This window comes from Oryzias latipes, chromosome 14, assembly GCF_053564925.1.
Source record: "Oryzias latipes strain Hd-rR chromosome 14, Olatipes_Hd-rR_3.1".
Classification (NCBI taxonomy): domain Eukaryota; kingdom Metazoa; phylum Chordata; class Actinopteri; order Beloniformes; family Adrianichthyidae; genus Oryzias; species Oryzias latipes.
Genome location: NC_136250.1, coordinates 4,571,465 through 4,591,237, shown reverse-complemented (window position 1 = coordinate 4,591,237; position 19,773 = coordinate 4,571,465). Strand labels below are relative to the sequence as shown.

At 38.9% G+C, this 19,773-nt stretch overlaps 1 protein-coding gene across 2 annotated transcripts in view; it reads left to right on the top strand.

Annotated features, from left to right (window-relative positions):
• jade2 (jade family PHD finger 2) overlaps positions 1–19,773 on the top strand; it is a 214,121-nt gene that overhangs the window by 26,188 nt on the left and 168,160 nt on the right. For both annotated transcript variants that reach the window (XM_023962509.2, XM_023962510.2), the window contains exons 2-3: positions 90–153; positions 9,960–10,045. In XM_023962509.2, coding sequence (XP_023818277.1) covers positions 90–153; positions 9,960–10,045 — 150 coding nt within the window. The remainder of the gene's footprint in view (positions 1–89; positions 154–9,959; positions 10,046–19,773) is intronic.

Here is a 19,773-nt window from a genome sequence, read left to right as displayed (position 1 = left end):
TTATTTCATTAACACTGGTGAACTTGGTGAACATCATCTCACTAGTCGTTTTTCTTTTCTGTCTCCTCTGCCCCCTCACCCCCAAACAGATGGAGAGCGAAAAGAAGAGGAGGAAATACTCCACGAGCAGCAACGACTCCGACACCACTGACAGTAAGTTGATGGGAGGGAAAATGGGGGGGCAGGAGTTTGTGGCTGAAATGTTTGGAAAAAATTACGTTCAGGATGTGATTTGAGTCAACTCCTGCAAAAGAATTCCTCATAATAACCTGCAGGGGAGAACGGCCGGCATGGCTGTCACTGAGTTCTTCTGCTCACTAGGAGTTCTCAGGCATTGGAGAGCAAAAATGGGTTTTAAGGCTAAACTCATGTTTTTTATTTTTTTAGAGAAAGTTTATTATCACTTAAAACTGCTCTCTGATCGTCTACTTTCAAAGCATTCCCAGTGGTTTTCTAATTACGATTGCTCCGTCCGTTTTTAGCCAAAATCCCAAAACCTGTGTCATTTTCTAGGACATAGTTTCTGCAGAGCGGCAGTAGTTCCTTAGAAATTTGTCTCTGATTTGTGGGCAGGACCGTTTGCGCAGGGCAACCCCACCCCCCCTTCCCATTCCTCTCACTAAGAGCTCAGAGCAGGGAGCTCAGTCTTACAAACTACTTTTTTAATCTATCTGCTCCTGTTTCCCAACAATTTGAACAAAGAAATACTCAGAAATGCAATTTTAAGAGGAATTTACTTTTCCTCTGTCATGAGAAAAATGCCACAAACACTAAAAACACGATTTTCAACCGAGTTGGTCTTCAAGGTTTGAAGAGATGCGCAGATAGCTTAGCTCCTTGCTTGGTCACAAATGCATCACATTTTTCATATTAGCTGTAGCCTACAGACTATAGATAAAAATGTCCTCTAGTGACTGCTGACAGTAACTACTGTAAGAATGCAGCAGAACGTTTAACAAGCCACCCACAAATGTAAATGCATTTGAAGAAAAAGCCTGGAATTACTGATAAATGGTGACATAATTTTGACAAACTATAGATTTGAGTCATTCAAAGCTCTTTGGAGGTCAGAATACCTGATATTTAATAAGAAGAGAGACATTGCAGAAGTTTCATCTCCAGTTTCAACGCCATACACAAGCCAATGGCAGGCGTTTTGAGATCTGATGGTGACTTCACAGCTTTGTCTCCAACCTGCTGCATGGTTTTATTAACCCAAGTGGAAATGAACAAACTCCGCTCTCCCCGAGACGGTGCTTTTAGAATAAATTTGAAAGACTTTTCAATAAAAAAAAGCACTTTTTAATGTATTTATTCAGCTTGCTCTTCAGTAGATTTAGATGTTTGTTTGTAAAAGCAGATGTTTTGTTTTTCTTCTCAGCACTATTTCACTGGAAAGTGCTTTTTTTTTCCGTGTTAAAAAATCTGTTTGACTGCAGCATACTAGAGGATTTCTATGCACCCACAGACTGTTTCATTTCTTTGGGTATTATAGAGACACTGACAGCTAGTGTTTGGTATTTGACAGGCTGTGTGGAGGTTAAACTCTGATCTTAACTGAGTTAAAGCTACTGAAAAAGACACAGGGGTTGGGAGTTGTTCTTTTTCAGCACAGTTGAAGTCGATGGTTGTTGTTTGCAAAGAAGCTCCTGTCTCTTTTTAGGATCTTTTTAATATATTTTTTTAGCTTAATTGACTTTGATATTATTGTCTTCTTCTGTGTACTGTACTGCTGACCTTCCCCACTCTGGTCTTTTTCTTAGGCTTGCGTTTCTTTTTGTGTGTCATTGCGTCTCTTTATCATCACAAATGACGCAGGTTGGGTTATTAGATGAGTCATATAACCAGAGATTTATTATCTACAAATATACCCACGTGAACCTACACAAAAGCCGTGCTGACGGCCGACATTCGAGTGGTGCTTTGAGGTCATCGTGGAGTAAGAGCTTAAAGCTTAAAGAGGGAGCTTTTTCTTGGAAAACCAAATGTCACATTTACTGTGGGGTTTTGTAATGTTACATTCACACCGGGCATTTTATTAGCTCATGGTGTTCACACTGAACAAGCAGGGAGGGGCTTCTTCTTGTGTTTTGCTACGTTAAACCAGCACATGTCTGCCACCTACAGTTGGTAGAGGCTTGGTGGGAAATGTCAAAGCGAGGCAAATCTTGCTCCAGGTTTTGTCGTTCACAGCTCTCTCCCGGTATAGAAGTCTGTGCAAGCAGTTATTAGTTTCTCCTCCGTGATCAATTTTCAAACGGTTGGCGCTTCTGTGAATTAAAGGAGGTGCCATCCATGCATCACTAGTAAATCCAGGTCCCTGATTGATCCAAGATCAAGCTGGTTTAACGTTCAAGGTGTGTTCAATGACCTGGCGTTTTGTGCGTAGAGCACGAAAGTGGTCGTAAAAACGTCAGCGTGGGTTTTTAACCCGGAAGCCCAAAACGCACGTTAACGTTGGAAATGGTCGCTTGTACACGCGTTGCTGAGGGCGGTGCGAACGTAGCTTCAGATCTTCCTGTACTTGTTGAACATAATGGTTATACTTGTCTCGGCTGGACATAGCCAGCCTTTGAACTATTTGTTAAAAATACATTTGTGGGTTTATTATTGATGACAAACTAAACTGGAAAGCATGTGATAGATGTCTGCAAATTGTCCAGAAGCCTGTTAAATAGAGCTAAACTGGTTCTGGACCACAAATCTCTCCACTCTTTACTTTGTGCATTTAACATATTTTTCTTATTGCATACAAGTTTGGGGGAATATTTATAAATCAGGCTTACTTTCACTTGTAGTACTTCAGAAAAGAGCTATACGAATTATTCACAAAGTAAGTTACCTTAATCACACAACTTATTTTTCCATTCAAAAGAACTCAGACTTTTTGATTTGGTAGAATACTTGAGTACAGCTCCAGTAATGTTCAAAGCAGAAAAAAAAATCATTTCCAAAAATATTCTAAAATTATTCATTTAAAGAGAGGAAACATTTAATTTCCAATAGAACGTTACATTTATAATGCACAAGCAAAAAATGAAGTTAAGTATCCATGTATGTAGCAAGGAGGTAGAACAGAACCAGTTTACACTTAAAACAATGTCAAAACATAAAGAAGTTTAAAAAAAATAAATATAGACATGTCATTATTGATAGATACATGCACTAGGGATGCAATCATCCACCTCCCCCATGACTCGTTCAAAACCTGCATTTTTAGATCACAAAAATCAAGGTTGTTTTGGTCCAATAGGATTTTTTAAATCACAACACAACAACAAAATATTTAAAATTCAGAAACATTCTTTTTTTTAATTAGCTAAATTAGTTACATATTACTTGTTACATATTATATTACTAGTTACATATTATTAGTAACATAAAATAGTATTAATAAATAAATATTAATTTCATATTAATAAATTAAGCAAACAACACATGTTTGACACTTTAAACATAATTGTATGCAAATGTTTGCTGTAAGGATGCAACAATTAGGGCGGCCGTGGTGCAGCGGTAGGGCGGTCGACCCATGATCGTAAGATTGCAGGTTCGATGCACGCCCATGAGTCGAAGTGTCCTTGGGCAAGACACTGAACCCCACCTTGCCTCTGGTGGTGGGCAGGCACCTGTGTTTGGCGGCGGGGCCACCACCAGTGTGTGAATGTGTGTGTGACTGGGTGAATGGGTCTGTGACTGTAAAGCGCCTTGTCCTTGTAGGAAGAAAGGCGCTATATAAGTATACGCCATTTACCATTGACTTTCACTGAGACTTGGTGTAGTGGGTTTAGACATGGTTTGGTTTGAAACCCAGAATTCTTGCATCCTCTAAAATGTATGTAAACATAAATAAAGAGGGGAGATATGTATGAATATTAATTTGAATTGTTTGAGGATGTATTTGAGAGTGTTGAGACTTAAGATTTAAATAGATGAATAATGTTTCTACAAGTGTAGTTATATGTGTGTATCTGAAACTGAACGTGAACTGATTAGAGAAGAAACAGAACTATACTAGATAGATGGTGTACTGGGGGTAGTATTAAATACCTCTAAGGCACATGTGTCAAACTCAAGGCCCGGGGGCCAAATGTGGCCCTCCATGTAATTTTATGTGGCCCGCAAGAGCATAAAAGTTTTTAATTTCTAAACATAAAAATAAAAAAATGGTGTGTAGTTATTCATATCTAGGGGGAATCAGACTTAAAATATTGGATTGGGCAACTGTACATTGGGACACTGTCCATATAACCTGACCTGGTGGAATCAAATGTAAAAGGATTTATGCTAAAGTAACAAGCAAACATATGTGTTTTTATGCAACTGCAGGTGTCTCTTTAAAAAGTTATAATAAATAAATGAGTTATTCAGCATTAAGGAATAGTTACATTCATTTTTCATTGCATTTAGTTACATTTTTAAGTTATATCTGGCCCTTTGAGGACAGCCACCATGCTCATGTGGCCCTCAGTGAAAATGAGTTTGACCCCCCTGCTCTAAGGTATGGGGCAGAGAATTTATAAAACTCTTACTTCTTCTCACCTTTTTGGATATTTGTTGTATTTTTGTGTATTTTGTCCCATTTTTACTCTAAAAGTATATGTCCAAATGAAAATACTATCATCCTACTTGCAAAGTTTGTCTGTTACATCTGATCTATGTGAATATCACTTTTCTTCACCCCTGTTAGCTGGCTTTGAAAGATTCCCATATTTTTTGCAAGAATGGCTTCTTGATGTGGAAAATAAAACGAGTTGAGAAAAAGATTATTTCTTTGTTTTGTTTTATGGTTCAGGCTGTTTAGGATCAACACACTAAAAAAGGGGAGTCCATTTAGAAGTTAGAAAGTGTTTTCTGTTGTCTTTCAACACCTACATGAGAATTAAACCCCTTTTTCCTGCCGGGGGCATTTTTCTCTGCAGTTACTGTGAGATCTGCTTTTACTGAGCTTCATGGAGAAATCAATAGATGATATTACATTAGGAGAGCCAGGATTTCTGCTTCTATTTGTCTCAAATGTCCGCGTCAGCTTTAAAAGTTGGTCAGAGTAAAATATGCCGTATGGAGACCAGGACTGGGTTTAAAAAATTGATTTGAATCAATCTTTATTTACAAGATGCACTATCGATTGTGTTACCGGCCAAAGCCTAGGAGAATGTGGGCTGCAACAAAAGATCTTAAAGAGGCTCCGGGTCAAAGAAAGAAGAGGATTTAAGGTGTGGAACGCAAAAACAGACGTCAAAACTGATTTTACCCACAATACAAGTAACAACAAAAAAGTAAAGTATAACCAAAAATCTAAAAACAGGAGCTTTTGCAACACAAAATTAGGTTCCCTCAACTGCAATCAAAACTACAAAAAGACAGCTCAAAGAAATGTATAGATCGATTTTCCTCTAAAGAAATTTCTTTCAGTAAATAATTCTGATTTTATCGTCAGATTGAACTGTTTTATAAAAATAAGTTCGGTCTTTTTTCAATTTAAATAACTATGTTATATAACCAAACAAAACTGATTTTGAAATTGAAAAGGGCAAAATTAATTGATTCCAAAGCCAGAAGGTCGATCAAATTCTGAATAAATCCAATTTATGAAGAAAATGTAAAAATATTGAAATAACTGGAAATGCGCTGGTTCAGACTAGAGCTGCAAAACCTGAGGTCCTTTCAGTGTCATTGCACATTTTCACCTCCTAATTTAATAACAACTCAGCATAATTTGTTTCCTGATCGATGTATTTTTAAAATTATCATCCAAAAACATGTCAAATTCACTTTAAAAAACAATTTTTACACGACTACTAGATGTAAATGGATCCGTTTTCATTCATAAAAATGTGAATTCCTGCAAACATTTGGCTTTAAAGATCTTTAAACCCAGTTTTTTTCCAAACACACCCTGGGTTTACCTGATCTCTGACCCCTTGAAGTGGTGCGTGGTCACAGGTTTCATGTTTTATACAGCGGCTTTAACGGGCTGCGTTCAAGGCCGCGTCGTCTGCTTTCTAATCAGCTTTTAGCCGCTAGCCTCTCCTGACCGCTGCAGCGCGCGCTCCAGCTGCATCTGTTCACTGGAAGCTATCGGGTTTCTAATTGAAGGATGCCCATGATAATTTTGGCTGCCGCCGCCGCTGCGCGGAGCTTTTAATTAACACCGCACCATGTTGGTAACCCCTGACTTTGCTACGGCCTGTTTGGTTATCTGGCCGCAGTGACGCAGCAGTGCAGCTGTAACCCGCTTAAACCCGCTTTTGGCTTACAGTCACCAATGCCAAACATGTTACACATAAAGCAGAAAAAGCTGCAGCAAACATAAATGTCAGGAGTTTATGATTAAAACATACTGTTGCAACACTGGGAGCAGCAAATCTCTTCAGCACACAAGAACCCAACTTTGAACTGTCGCAGAAACCCCACAGCTAACTACCCCATGAAATGAACGAGTGTCAATCCAGCCGCCGATCCTCCAGAGCACTGGTTGTAAACAAGGGAGCATGCCGCTTGGCGTTGCTGCCTCCTTATATTTTTTCACTGAGCCGTATGTTTCTGGCCGGTCGCTCTGAGATATGGTGGCTGCGTCCAAATAAATGAGGCAACTGGGAGCCTCATCTGCCATTCTGGACCATAAAGCAAATGCAGCTCTGCTGTTCATGTGTGAAATCTCTGTGTGGCGCTCAAAGAATGGACAGCTTCAGGAAAAAAAAAAATGCATTCTGCTTCGCTGTAGCACCATCACTGATTTACTTCAAGGCACATAAGTACTTTAAGCAAACCCTCAAATAACAGGCTGAAGGTAATTCAGTCATAGATGTTTGTAGTTTAGACCCAAACCGGTTCAATGACATGAAACTCTGAAGGACAATGTTTACTCCTGCCATTATTAAAGTCATTCATTTCTGTCTGGGATCCAGAAAAATCATTCAAACTTGCCAGTTAAAAATGGAATAAAACTTCATTTGGAAGTTTATTTGGTTCTTAAACATTTGTTATTACTTTTAAGCAATAATCAACATTAAGTGAAATTACTTTAGCTTGACGCTTCATGCTTTTCGAAGCCCATCTACAAAAAACAGAAACTTAAGATGACAAAAATGCTGCAAACATAAAATCTTAATATTTAACCAAATACATGGATACTCACATTTATACACACGTATATTTACACATACACAAATAAATATGTACATGTTTACTAATATATAATAACATATTACTAGTAATGACCAACTATATGACATATTAACATAACCTAAACTTTTTGTTTTACAGCATTAAGTAATGGAATATCTTCAAACTTTTCCAAAGTTTTGTTCCAAAAACACGAGAAGTTTTACCTCTATTCTTACTCTGAATACATAACTACCATTACTCAAATCCTAATATTATTTTACTCTCAGGGGCAAATTACTTTTACAGACACAGAACACATTTTCCAATATTCTTACACAGTACAAATATTTTTGTACATAGTACATTTGCAAATTTACACAAAGCAACTTTATTTATGTCTGTAATAGCACTTTTTAAAAGGTTATTTATTGGATCAATGTGTTTTGTATATACTTCCCCAAATGTCAATACAATATTGAATGTAAGGTGGAATTTCTGTCAATCATAGAATATGTGAGTTTTTCTGTGGATTATACCTATAGCTTTGTTTTTATACATTTAATATGGGGTTTTCCAACTAAGGTGATGATCAATAATGACTCCAAGGAACTATGTTGTAAAAACGCGTTTGATTATTCATTATTTGTCATTTAATGATTATATAAATTGACAGGCTCTTTGACATGTTGTCAGAACTGAGATCATGTGAGGTATGTCAGCAATTCTGAAGATTAAAAAAAGAAAAAAAAAAGGCGTGAAAGTTCAAATGTATGAAGTAAAAGGGCACATTTTAATGCAAAGGCTCTAAACAACTAATGTTTTACATGTAAGGACGGTGAGCTGTAAGGGTCCATGGAATGTGTCTGGACGTCACTGTGAGTAATCAGGAGATGTCCCCTTAGTGCCCTACCCGCCAATTTTAACTGCACCCCCCTTAGTACATACACCCCTCCCCCCTCAATATATACATCCCAACATAAACACACACACATGCACACACACACTCTCTCAAACACACATACACGCACACACATTTTGCAAGGAAGGTGGGACCTAGGACCATCTGTCCCCTGCCTCTTCCCTGGTGGGGGGTACAGGCCCCTTTGCAACGGCGGCCGTGTCCCCGGGGTGCCGGCTTCCTGGGCCCGGCGGTGCTTTCTCCGCGCGGTGGGGGGGTTCACATTACATCTGAGCCGGGGGTGTTCGTGTCCCTGGGGGGTGGGTTCTGGTCCTTGCTCCTGAGTGCTGGGCCCCGCCAAATTTCCAACTGTGGCCGACCCTGGTCGGGCCATATTTACAACACCCCTTGTGGGCCCTCTTTTTTCCCCGGGGTTCCCCCCTCCTGGGCGGGGGCGGCGGGCCCCCTGCCTCGCTCTTCCCTGGACCAACCGTGGGCCGGGCGGATGGCTGCCTGGAGTGCGGAGCGGGTCTCCCTTGGGGGGTCCTGGCTCGTACCTGGGGTTAGGGCGGGGGGATGCCCGGAACTCCTGGGTGGTGGTGGGGTGCTCGTCTGGGGCTGTGGGCGTCCTTCTCCGGTGGGGCCCTGCGTTGGGTTCTCCCGGCGCGGCGGGGGGGCTGCTCTCCTGGTCGGGCTGGGGCGGCGCTCTCTTTCCCTCCGTGCCTCCCTGCTCTCTGGCTCTGAGGGCCTTGCGGCGGCCCTGCTGGCCCTGGCCTGGGTGGCGGGCTTGGTCGCCCGGGCGGCGGTTGTTCCCTGTCGGTTCCCGTGTGGCGTTGGGGGGATTCCGGCTGCCGCTGCTGGTGCGGTGGAGGTCTTGGGGTGGGGATGGCTGGGCACTCTCCCTCCTTCTTTTCACGTTCCACCATCCATTTTAGAAGAACATAAACACTCACCTGGGCACAGGTGTTAGCTCACCTTTGCACTAACAGTTTGCATGACTGAATGACTGAAATATTTCACATTAGTTGGATTTAAGGCATAAGTATGCGTGTGAACACTATCTGTTTTGTGTACATGTCGACAAGTGGACATTTTTGCAACTAACAGGTGTGTTTATAACATTTGAGTGTGTGTGTGGACAGGCTCCGCCCTTTATGTACTACATTTGAACCTTACCGTAATGATTAACAACCAGTAAACTTGTTGCTTTATGCTGCTTCATGGTCTTACCCCCCTCCCCCTCCTATTATCACCGTCCTATCCCCCCCTCTCTAACATCCCTCTCTCTTCTTCCCCTCTTTCCTTTTCCGTCCGGTCCAACACCAAAGATTTTCAGACATGTTTGAAATTAATAAAGTTTGGCCTCAATTACAAAAGGGGTTTATTCAGACATACCTTTGGTTTGTCTGAAGATGAATAACCCCTCTTGTTAAAGTAAAATATGTCCAACACAAGAGGCCCTCAGCTCTCATCTGACTGCCCAGTTGTTGGACAGGACAAGTTAAAAAATTAAAAAAAAAAAAAAAAAAAAAAAAAGAATGTGTCAGCAAATGTGAGGTTTTCCTTTCACAAGTACAGGTTTCTGAATTTACAGATTTTAATGATAGCTTTCCTTTTTTTCAATGATGCACACTAAGAAGAAGCTTTCAATTACACGTTTCCTGTGTTTAGAAAAAGTTCCAATCTTAAATTTCTGCTCACGGGAAAAAAAAGGAAAAGAGTAAAGAAGAAAGGAAATGTATTTAGTTTGAATTTTAGTTGTTTATTTTAAGTAAAGATTATAAAAACATCCATATAAATGATCAGGCCTTTCCATTGATCCGTACCAACGTTCTGTTTTTCCTTTAACACTTCAAAGGAAACGCTTCAAATCAGAATATGAAATAGAGAAGACACTCTTTTTTTCATTGATTAACTGTTGGATTTTTCAAATGTATTTTTTATTCCGTAGGTCCAGTGACGTCGTGGTCCAGGTTGTCCAAGAATGCAGTCACCAGCAGCACATGGGTCCACCACCAGCCCAAGAAACCATCAGAGGTAAGTTCCTGCAGCAGCTGATGTCTCCACTCATTGATCTGGACTGCTTCAAAAAATGTTAAATTGTTCTGATTGAATAGATATCCTCTAAAATCGGTTTTCCACTGAAAGGGTCAAAGAGTCTCTTTTACCTGGCATTGGGGGCAACAGTTTTTCTTTTTTTTTAAAAAGAAGTCCTAAACTAACATTTTGTAAAATCAGAATTAGAAGCAGGCACAACACACACAGTCAAGAAAAAGAAATGATCAAACCTTTTGTTTGCATTTTTGAAACTCATCCGTTGTTTTCAATTACGAGGCAACCATGAGAAAATGTAAAATGTAGAAAAATACCTCTATAAATACACACTGTGAGTTGTTTTGTATCCAAACCTTTACTATTTGTATACATGTTCTTTAAGCTTAACATTTACATTTAAGTAGTGATAAATAATACTTGAAATAAAAATAAAAAACGTTTTGAACTTCTGCTTTGAACAAAAACAAAAGTTTACTATGTTGTTTGCAGATGTAGGTATAGTAACCTAAAATCTTACCTAAATAACAGTAACATTACTTTAAAATTATAACCTTATTGAGAATAAATATTAATCATTTTCTTTGAAGATTCTCATTCATCTAGGATGGGTTTAAAGGAGAAAAATCTTTTGAAAGGCTTTGGATATGAGACGAAACAACTTCAACTTCAGAAAAACGAAGTCCGGATGACCTTCATTAACACTTTTTCTACTGTAGTTGACAAAACAATGACCTGAAAAGACTAGGAAATACTGAGTAATAGCCTAAATGGAGTTGACCTTCAACAAATGTTGATATTTCCAATCTTTCTTAAGTAAATTAACTCTAATGCATGAACTGATGAGATTTGGACTAGTAGGTGTACGCTTCACTTCCATTTGAATACAGTTGAAGTAAAAATCTATTTATTTTAGTTTTTTCCATTTAAATAATAATTTTGTTTAGTTATGAAACACAGTTATACATAAGAAGTGTTTTTAACTTTCCTTCATACAATTTTTTTGGCCTAAATAGTAGCAAAAAGAAATTACTGAAAAGAAAAATTCATGATTGGATTTTATGAATAAATACTGCATCTTATGATTGAAGATGATTTCAAAATGAATAATTTGTTTATAGATTAATATACTGCGATGTGGTTAATAAAGGGTGTGAGTTTTTGGTTAAAAGAAAAACCCAAACCTATTTGGTTTTTTACGAACCTGAACTGTATTTCCTGAGATTATGTCACGACTTTTCTTTATTGAGTCAAACTGCAGCCTGTCTGCTTGTGGAAACTGTCAAACTCCTTCGTTTTCCAGGGTTTTGTTGTAAAAGTAACTACAGAAAAACTGCAGCAGATTCAGGACGGACTTGAATTAAATGTCAGAATGCTTTTACTTCAGAGTTTTCCGCTGAAACGGAATCCGATCATGATCAAGATGCTTGCTGTCTCCAACGATGCCCACAGAGATTTAGTCCCATCGCCCCCTGTTCTAAAAGCTCTCATCTAGTTCCTGTAGCAGCAACATGTGGCAGCGAGACATCCGCCTCAGTGCCATGTAAATGCAGCCACCGCAGCTAAATCAGGCGAGGAAACCAACGGCACACATCAGTTGGCTCAAATTTTGGGGTTGGAGCATTCATGCTGACACGATGGAGGATTTGGTGAGCACCCAAATGACCTCCACGAAGAAGGAACTGGCATAATCCGGTTGGAAATTGGTGCTTTGTGCAAGTTGTGGCGACGAACGGCCTACCGCAATCACACATTCCTCCCACTGAAGAGGAATCCGTCGAGGCAGAGCTGGACTTTTGCTTTAACTCAAAAAAAGTGGTCATGAGGAAATTAGTAGACTTTTTACAAAACAAAAGTTTTGGAAGGTAGTCTCAGCTGTGATTTTTTAAAATTTGTTTTCCCCTGAATGTGTCAAAAACTGGCTGAAGTGAAAGGGTAGAAAAGTTTTATTTTTTTGGCAACTTTTGAGGAAAGCCTGAATAAAGCTGAGCGGCATGCATGCCCCCAGGAAAAAGTCATCAGCAGAGCCTCTGTTGTGTGCTTGAGGTGCCCCCCCTCTGCGCTCCTTCCACTTAACCACAGGCTGTTGGAAGGTCCTGTCAGCAATCAGTCCCTCTGTAATAACTACTGTAGCTCTCTGGTCTGACCCGAGCATCTGCTGAAGAGCCAGGGGCCGCGCTCTCCTTCATAAAACTGCCTCCTTGCTCTGGGCATGCTGCTCTTTCATAAAAGATGAGGTTTTGCTGTAATGATTCTGCTTTTCTGAAGCAGCGATTGATGAGGAAAGGTCAAACAGAAAAGGGCAGGCAACAGCTGACAAGAGCTCACGGTGAGGTCTTCAAGCCAACAAATGCCAGCGCATCTGAACTGATGTTGGGAAAATCTTGAATGTTTGACACTGTTACCCCTGTACATGTGTGTGTTACCTTTTTTTTTTTTTTACAAGAGAAAAAAAAAAACCATTTGAAGTCTAAAATAGTTTGCAAGCATGCTTCTTTATCCAAACGTTGCACAGATGTGCACACACATTGCTTTACAACTACCTGCAGTCTAACCTCTTAAAGCCTTACAGGTGGGTACGGGGCTGTGTGTGGGCAAAAACCAGGACAAACTCCTATGAAACAAGCAGGTGGCCCACACCAATTCTTAAAGTCAGAGATTGCTCGTTGTACCCAAAGAGTGAAAATGTTAATGCAAAATTTTCTACAGTCTGTGGGAGCAAGAGGTTATAGCCAACACGCATAAAGATAAGACGCAGTCGTGTTGGAACGATCCTTTTTATTTTTAACACCCCCCCCCCGGATTATGTGCACAGCGCAAGAGTGATGTTCAATTATTAAGTGTGCATCCCTCGCTTGCATCGAGATGGATAGAAATGAGGAAATAAGTCAGAGTGGATCTGGTGTCGACATCCTATGGGCGTCCTACACACCTCCACAACCCTTGTGTAAAGCACTTGCTTGCGGTCAGTAAGGAGCCAGTGCACGCACCTCACTGATGGCGAGAGTGCGGCATAAGAGCAACATAAGCCAACATCACATGTTCGTCATAAATGCGTGTAACTAGAGCTGTGACGGTGTGGGATTTTTGATCACCGCGGTGATGAAGCAGCAGGAGTCACGGTGTCGCGGTTATCCGCACCCCGCAGCCAAACCCCCCCCACCCAACCCTAAAGCGTTGGGGGTGCGCACATGTTCATGTTTGGAGTGAAGGAGAACAGTAATAAAAGGTTTCCCCCAGAAGAACGGTGACTGATTCTTTATCAAACCGTTCTGGAGTAGAGCTGTGACGGTGTGGGATTTTGACCACCGCGGTGATGAAGCTGCAATAGGCGCGGTGTCGGGACTCTTGCGACCCCCCCCCAACACAAAATTCTCCGGTCGCACACTCGAGAACGCACACAGCTTGTACTGGAAATGAATACAATGGAAATTCCCCCAGAAGCCCTTGAAGTTTGAACATAGGACTCGCAGAAAAGTAAATTATTAGCAAAGATGAATGTGTTTATTATAGTTCAATTCACCCACCATATGCAGAACTTAAGTTGCCCTATCCTTAAAAATACTTCTCGATACACATACCACACTTTTGTTCCATTTTCATGACACACCTGCGCTTCCTTTAAGATGCAGCCACTCCTCTTTTAAGATGCAGCCACTCCTCTCTACGACCCCTACGGACCCCGACAACCCAAAAACCCGCTGCACCCATCTGGGTCGACCTCCCCCATAGTTGGTTGCATTTGACTAAGGCTCAAAGACTTACTGCGATGAAAATGTTGTTTTTAACAAGTTTTCGTAGCTTTTTTGTTATGATGGAGGACAAACATAAAACAAATAACTATGATTAAAATTGCATTTCTATATTAAAATTGTAGTGAATAGGAAGCAGGGAAAATATGTTGTTCAAAGAAGCCAGGAGCAGTGATTCAGGCGCTACAGTCAGGGGCCACGTACAGTTTTGGTAAAAAACTGATATTGCCCGTCATTTTTTGTTGCACCGGTAATGTTAGGATGAGAGGGGCTGTAAACTTGCGTTAGAGAGTGTTAAAAATGGGTGACGGGAAGTGGGGGTGGGCTTTCTCCGCACTAACAGTCCTTCTCACAACTAAGAGGTGAATTTCAGATGAACTACTGCAGCTCTGCAGAAACTTTGTCATAGAGTCCAACAGTTTTTTGATTTGGCCTAATAATGGTATAATCATGATTAAAAGACCACTGGGAGCAGTGCCCTGAATCGATCAAAAGATGATTGGAGGGGGCTTTAAAGGATGCACATTCATGCATATTTGCAAATATTAACAGCATAAGAATATCTTGGATAATATGATAAATTAACTTTTCCTTTTTTTGTTTTTTTTGCATGACACACAAACAGTTAAATGTGAAACTGAGAAAGGTGAAGTCCAGTTTGACTTATCCATTTAGAAACCAAAGCAGTAGTGAAGCAGAGAAAACAAATTTACGTGGAGTTTCTGTTCTGAAATTGTGAAAGTAAGCGCAGACATGAACTCTACACTTTCATAGAAATGGACTGTGTTAAGGATAAGAAAGGGGGGACACCAAACAAGAACTGAAAAAGTTCTTCAATGAAAGCAGCTTTTGTTCTTTCTGCTGCCTGTGAAAATAGTTCCTCTGTTGGATCAAGTTTAAGGTGATAGACATTTTGTTTTTAGGTTTAAAAAGATGTGAAAAATCCAAGTTATCTTTGACCAGACAAAATATAGCATATAGCACATGACAGTAGCTATAATGTATGTATAAATATCCTAGCTAAGCATTCAGCTGTTTTCAAGCTTTTTTGAAACATTTATTTCTTTTCTGTTGTTTGATTGAAATTATTGGAAAAATACTGAGATCTTTGGCAGCATTTTTGTGGGAAATCATGCAGCCGCTTGGTTCCTGAAAGTAGAAGTACTTTCACAGTCAAATGTGAATGCAAAAGGAGCCTGCAGGCCATGCCTCTTCTGTCCTCCACCACTGTAATGCAATAATTCCGTCCATCTGAATTCATCTGCATGTGTAGTATTCTCTCAGGCTCTGTTTTACTTAGCAGAGATAAAATTGATGCTGCTCTTATTCAAGGACACCTGGACTTTGTCCTCGAAGCAAAGTGACCAAAGGAGCCCTTCTTGATCTGCGTGCTCAGCCATTTGAATGTGTAGCATCCTGAGGCCAAAGCAACAGCGTGTTTTCACGGGTGTCATGATCCCTGCTTGACTAACATTACTTAAACTGGAGGAGACCTTTGAAGTCAAGTCCCCCCTTTTGTGTGGTCGTTATGCAGTTAGCTGCTGCAGAGCGCCACAGTTCAGTCCTGCAGCAGTTTTACACCAGCACTTCACAGAATTCTCCAAAATATGTGAAGACTAATTAAAAAAGTTCATGTAAAAATATGACTTTATAAAGTCAGACCAGTGTTTTTAAAGCAAGAAAACCTACAGATGCACCTCAATCCTTCACTCAGATGCTTGAATAACGGGTTACATGGTAAACCTGCTATAGCCAGTACTCAGGAGATTAACAGTTCTAAAAGTTCTGTAATTACAGACAAACTCCAATCATCTTTTTAGCTATTTTAAAACCGATCCCAGTGGTCTTTTAATGATGATAAAAAAGTCATTTAGGACATAGTTTCTGCAGTATTGTTTACCTCTGAGAGCTCTCTGTTTACACTCTCTCCCGCCAGCTTACAGTATACTCAGAAAGGCAATTTAAAGCTTATTTGTCTTTCATCATCAGAAAAATGTTAAAAACACCAAAAACAAGATCTTCTTAAGAGTGGGTCTTTACCACAAAATAAAGATGGATGAATATGTAATTTTGCCAATATTTTTTTTTAAATAAAGCAAACTGAAAACTATAAATGGCTTAAAAGCTTCACTAAAATATATTAAGATATATGAAACTTAGAGAGATAAATATCAGAAATAGCATATTTTCAAACAAAACACTAAGATGTTGAAATTTATTCTTCACAATTTGATTTTTATTTTACAATACTCACATGTTAAAAAGTCTTTTTTATTTATTTATAGGAGAGCAGTTTTGACTGATTAGTCCAAAAATTAATTTGTCATATGTTAAAAACAAACAAAAAAATAAGTCATTAAAAAATGCGTTTACTGAAAATCATTGGAAAGATTTTGCTTTTTTTTATGAATAGACATACCATTACATACTGTATGTGTCTCCTACAGTTATTGTGAAAAAAGACTATATCTGTTGACCAATTTCTCTATTTAACCCCTAACAAAGCCCTCACTGGGGTTCTTTGAAATGTAAAATTTTAAACTGTGAGCCAAATTTGGAGTGCAATTCCTACTTTAACTCAATTAAAAAGTCAAATGGTTTACCATGTATAGTTTCTTTACAATTTTTTCTATAGATGATTACAATGACAGATATTCGGGCTGCATGATCTGCGGAAAAGTTGCTATTTTGTGATGGCAATATAACTTGCGATACATGAGCAATAGCATCATTTCCATTTCACAGCAACAGTTTAATTTAAATAAGAGTCAACATCCCTTGAATTATACTCTAAATGACCCGCATCTACATAGGAGGCGAGCATCTAACACAAAAGGGCTCCATCTGATTGGTCAACAACGTGAAAAAGTCTATCCGATCGGTCAAGCCTATAAAGGGATTTATTTGATTCGTGAAATAATTCAAAGCTCTCATGAGATTGTTTTAGCACATTTTCGTTAACCATTTATCGCAATTTTCCCCGTCTATTGGGATACGCATAATGCACAGCTTGATATCGCAATAACGATAAATTTGCGATTTATTGTGCAAAAATATGCTCAAGTCAAAAGACAATGGCTTTTTATTTTAAAGGTGAGTCCATTTTACTGCAGTCTTTTATGGTCATGTCTTGATTTGGTCGGTTTTGTTGGGTAAAAGCTTTGATCAAATCAAACTTTACTTAGATTGGTAACACAAAATGCCGTACATGCACATCTCGCGCACATCAACCACCTAGTGAGTTTGATCATTCCTGCTAACAAGCATCTGCCAAGTACTTTTTTTCCCTTTTTTTAAAGAACTTTGGGAGGGCAAAAAACAAAGTTTTGAAGTCCAAACTGGGGATATTTTTAGGTAGAGCAACACCTTCATCATTGCACCCCCCCCACTGGGCACAAATACAGTGTGGAAAAGTTCAGAGGACGATGCTCGCCCTGGGCTGAAGAACATGTGGCGTGTGATAAGCAGGACGGACACGTAATGACAGCGTACGTCTTCTCCGAAAACGAACGGGATCTATTTACGCCTTTGCCGCTCTTTCACTCCATCTTTGACTTTTCTTAGAAGTGGTTTTGATGGTTTTACTTGGCAGATGGAGGACACAAACACTTCCTTTTTCTGCTGCTGTTTTTATCTTGATTTAGACCAGGGCAGAGGATGACAATTTGGAAATTTTTGTAGACAAACAGGAAGTCATTTGACACAAAAATAATGCCCCCTTTTGGGTTTTGTTGATTCATAGTTTCAGATAGCAGGTTTTGACAAGATGGTTGCGTAAAGAGGGCCTTCCTGGTGGTTTTTGGTGCATACTTAGAGTTTCATAAACACTGCTGCAGTGTTGTGGAAGCAGGACTCACATCTTGTGACAAAAACAATATAACCTGCTTTTCCCCTGAGCTTTGGACGGCGTTTGTCAAAACATGGCAACATGGGTGGATGACACATTTTTGATGAAGGGTATTTATCTTAATGTATTGAGGCCTCATTATGAGCTCTCTGGGGATTTTTTTTCTTCACTTGTGCTTGGTTTTTGTTCCACACATGCAGATGGTGTTTCTGTTTTCACGTTCTTTTTATGTCTGTTTATGCATAGGATGGGGAAGTTATCTACAGGTGTCAGATGGTCCATATTGTGGGGTAATCGTCTATGTTTGCTGTTTTCTTAGCTTATTTTAAATGTTGAAAATTTTCATTTGTCTTTCTACTAACACTACACTAACTGCTGAATGCCAGGGAAAACAACACAGTTTAAAGCACAAAATCATCCAATTTTAGCACATCAAACAATCAGGGAAAAGCAGTGAAGGACTGCTTTCATTTAAAGATCCGACTTCTGAAGCCATCAGCTGTGGCCTGCAATAACATATTTGCAGATTTTTGCTAAAAACAGAAGAAGAAAGACCATTTCCTGTTGACATTTCATCAAAATAGCAGCAAAAGTATAGCCAACATCTTAAATGTATAGAGTACAACAGAGTATGTAGTATTAGAGACACCATAAAAGAAGAAAAAATATATACTTACATATAGATTTATATAGATAGATAAAATTATGTGAGAATAAACTCTAAATTTTACAAGAATAACGTACTAAAATTATGAGAAAAAAGTCATTGAATTACGAGATAAAAGTCAAAATTTCACGTAAATAAAGTCATAAAAATTTGTGGGGAAAAGTCACACAACTATGAGACAAAAGTCAGAATATGACATGAATAAAGCCATAAATTTATGAGAAAAAAGTCCATATTTTATGAGACTAAAGACGTAAAATCCTAAGAAAAATGTCATAATTTTAAAAGAATTAGGTTGTAAAATTATAAGAAGTCACAAAAGTATGAGAGAAAAGTCAAAATTTTACAAGAACAGTCGTTTAATTATTTAAAAAAAGTCAACATCCGTGATTTACTGTTTAACAAGTAATAATTTTTTAAGGACAATGCTCATTTTAAAATAAACTTCATTCAAGTAAAGTGGTACATTTAGAAAAAAGTAGAAGTGGAGAGATTCTTCAGCAGTGTGACGTCCGTCACCCTAAATCGTCTGCAACAAAAATAAAGTTAATGTTCAAATGTCTTTGTTGAAATATATAGTTTTTTCGAAATATACATTTTTTTTTTGAGAATGTAACTTTTTATTTTCGATAAAAAATCTCTCTTTTTTTGTACAATGAACAATTGCAAGTCTTTGAAGCATAAATTTACGACTGAATATTTTCTTACGCCTTTTTTCTCTTCAAATTCTGACTTATTTCTCAAAATTTTACTACTTTATTCTCATATATATATGTTTTTTCTACTTTTTTGGCGGTACTATTACTCTGTCGTAACAAAGCCATAGACAAGAAACAATGAAATGGAAAAAATCTTTTTTGGTTAAAGTCAGTGATTAGAAAGGATCAAGTTGATTGTGTTTTCATGTAATCACTGCTTTAATCCAGGATCGTCCACATTTAAATGGCTAAAACAAGAAGTCTCAGATATTGGAGCTTTCTGCCTTCTTTTGCTTTGACTTGGTAACATTCCACTGCCAGTCATGTTTGAAAGGGGTTAGATGGAGAAACGGATGGTTTCGAATAACAATCCTTGCTTCTCATCTGCTCTTTATCCAAACTCTTGTTGTCCGAGATGCTGTAAACGGATTTCTCACTCAATAAAAATGCTTACACTCCCCGACAGTTCAGTGACGACCCAACAAAGTGTCACTTCCTGGATCTGGTGAGGTGGCTATAGTCCACTGACTGATGAGCAGCTGCAGGTCCGAAGACTCTTCCCTTTTCTAAATAGGAAAATACTGTATAAGGGGGAAAAAATCCTGGAAATTAAAATTATTGTAAACCTACAATTCTAAGAAATAGGCGACATCTATTTCTGTTTAGCTATTAATAAGTCTGAAACCAGGTGAGCTTTTAATTTACGGAGCCTTGTTTAACTGTGGTTATGTTGAGGTGTCATTTAAATA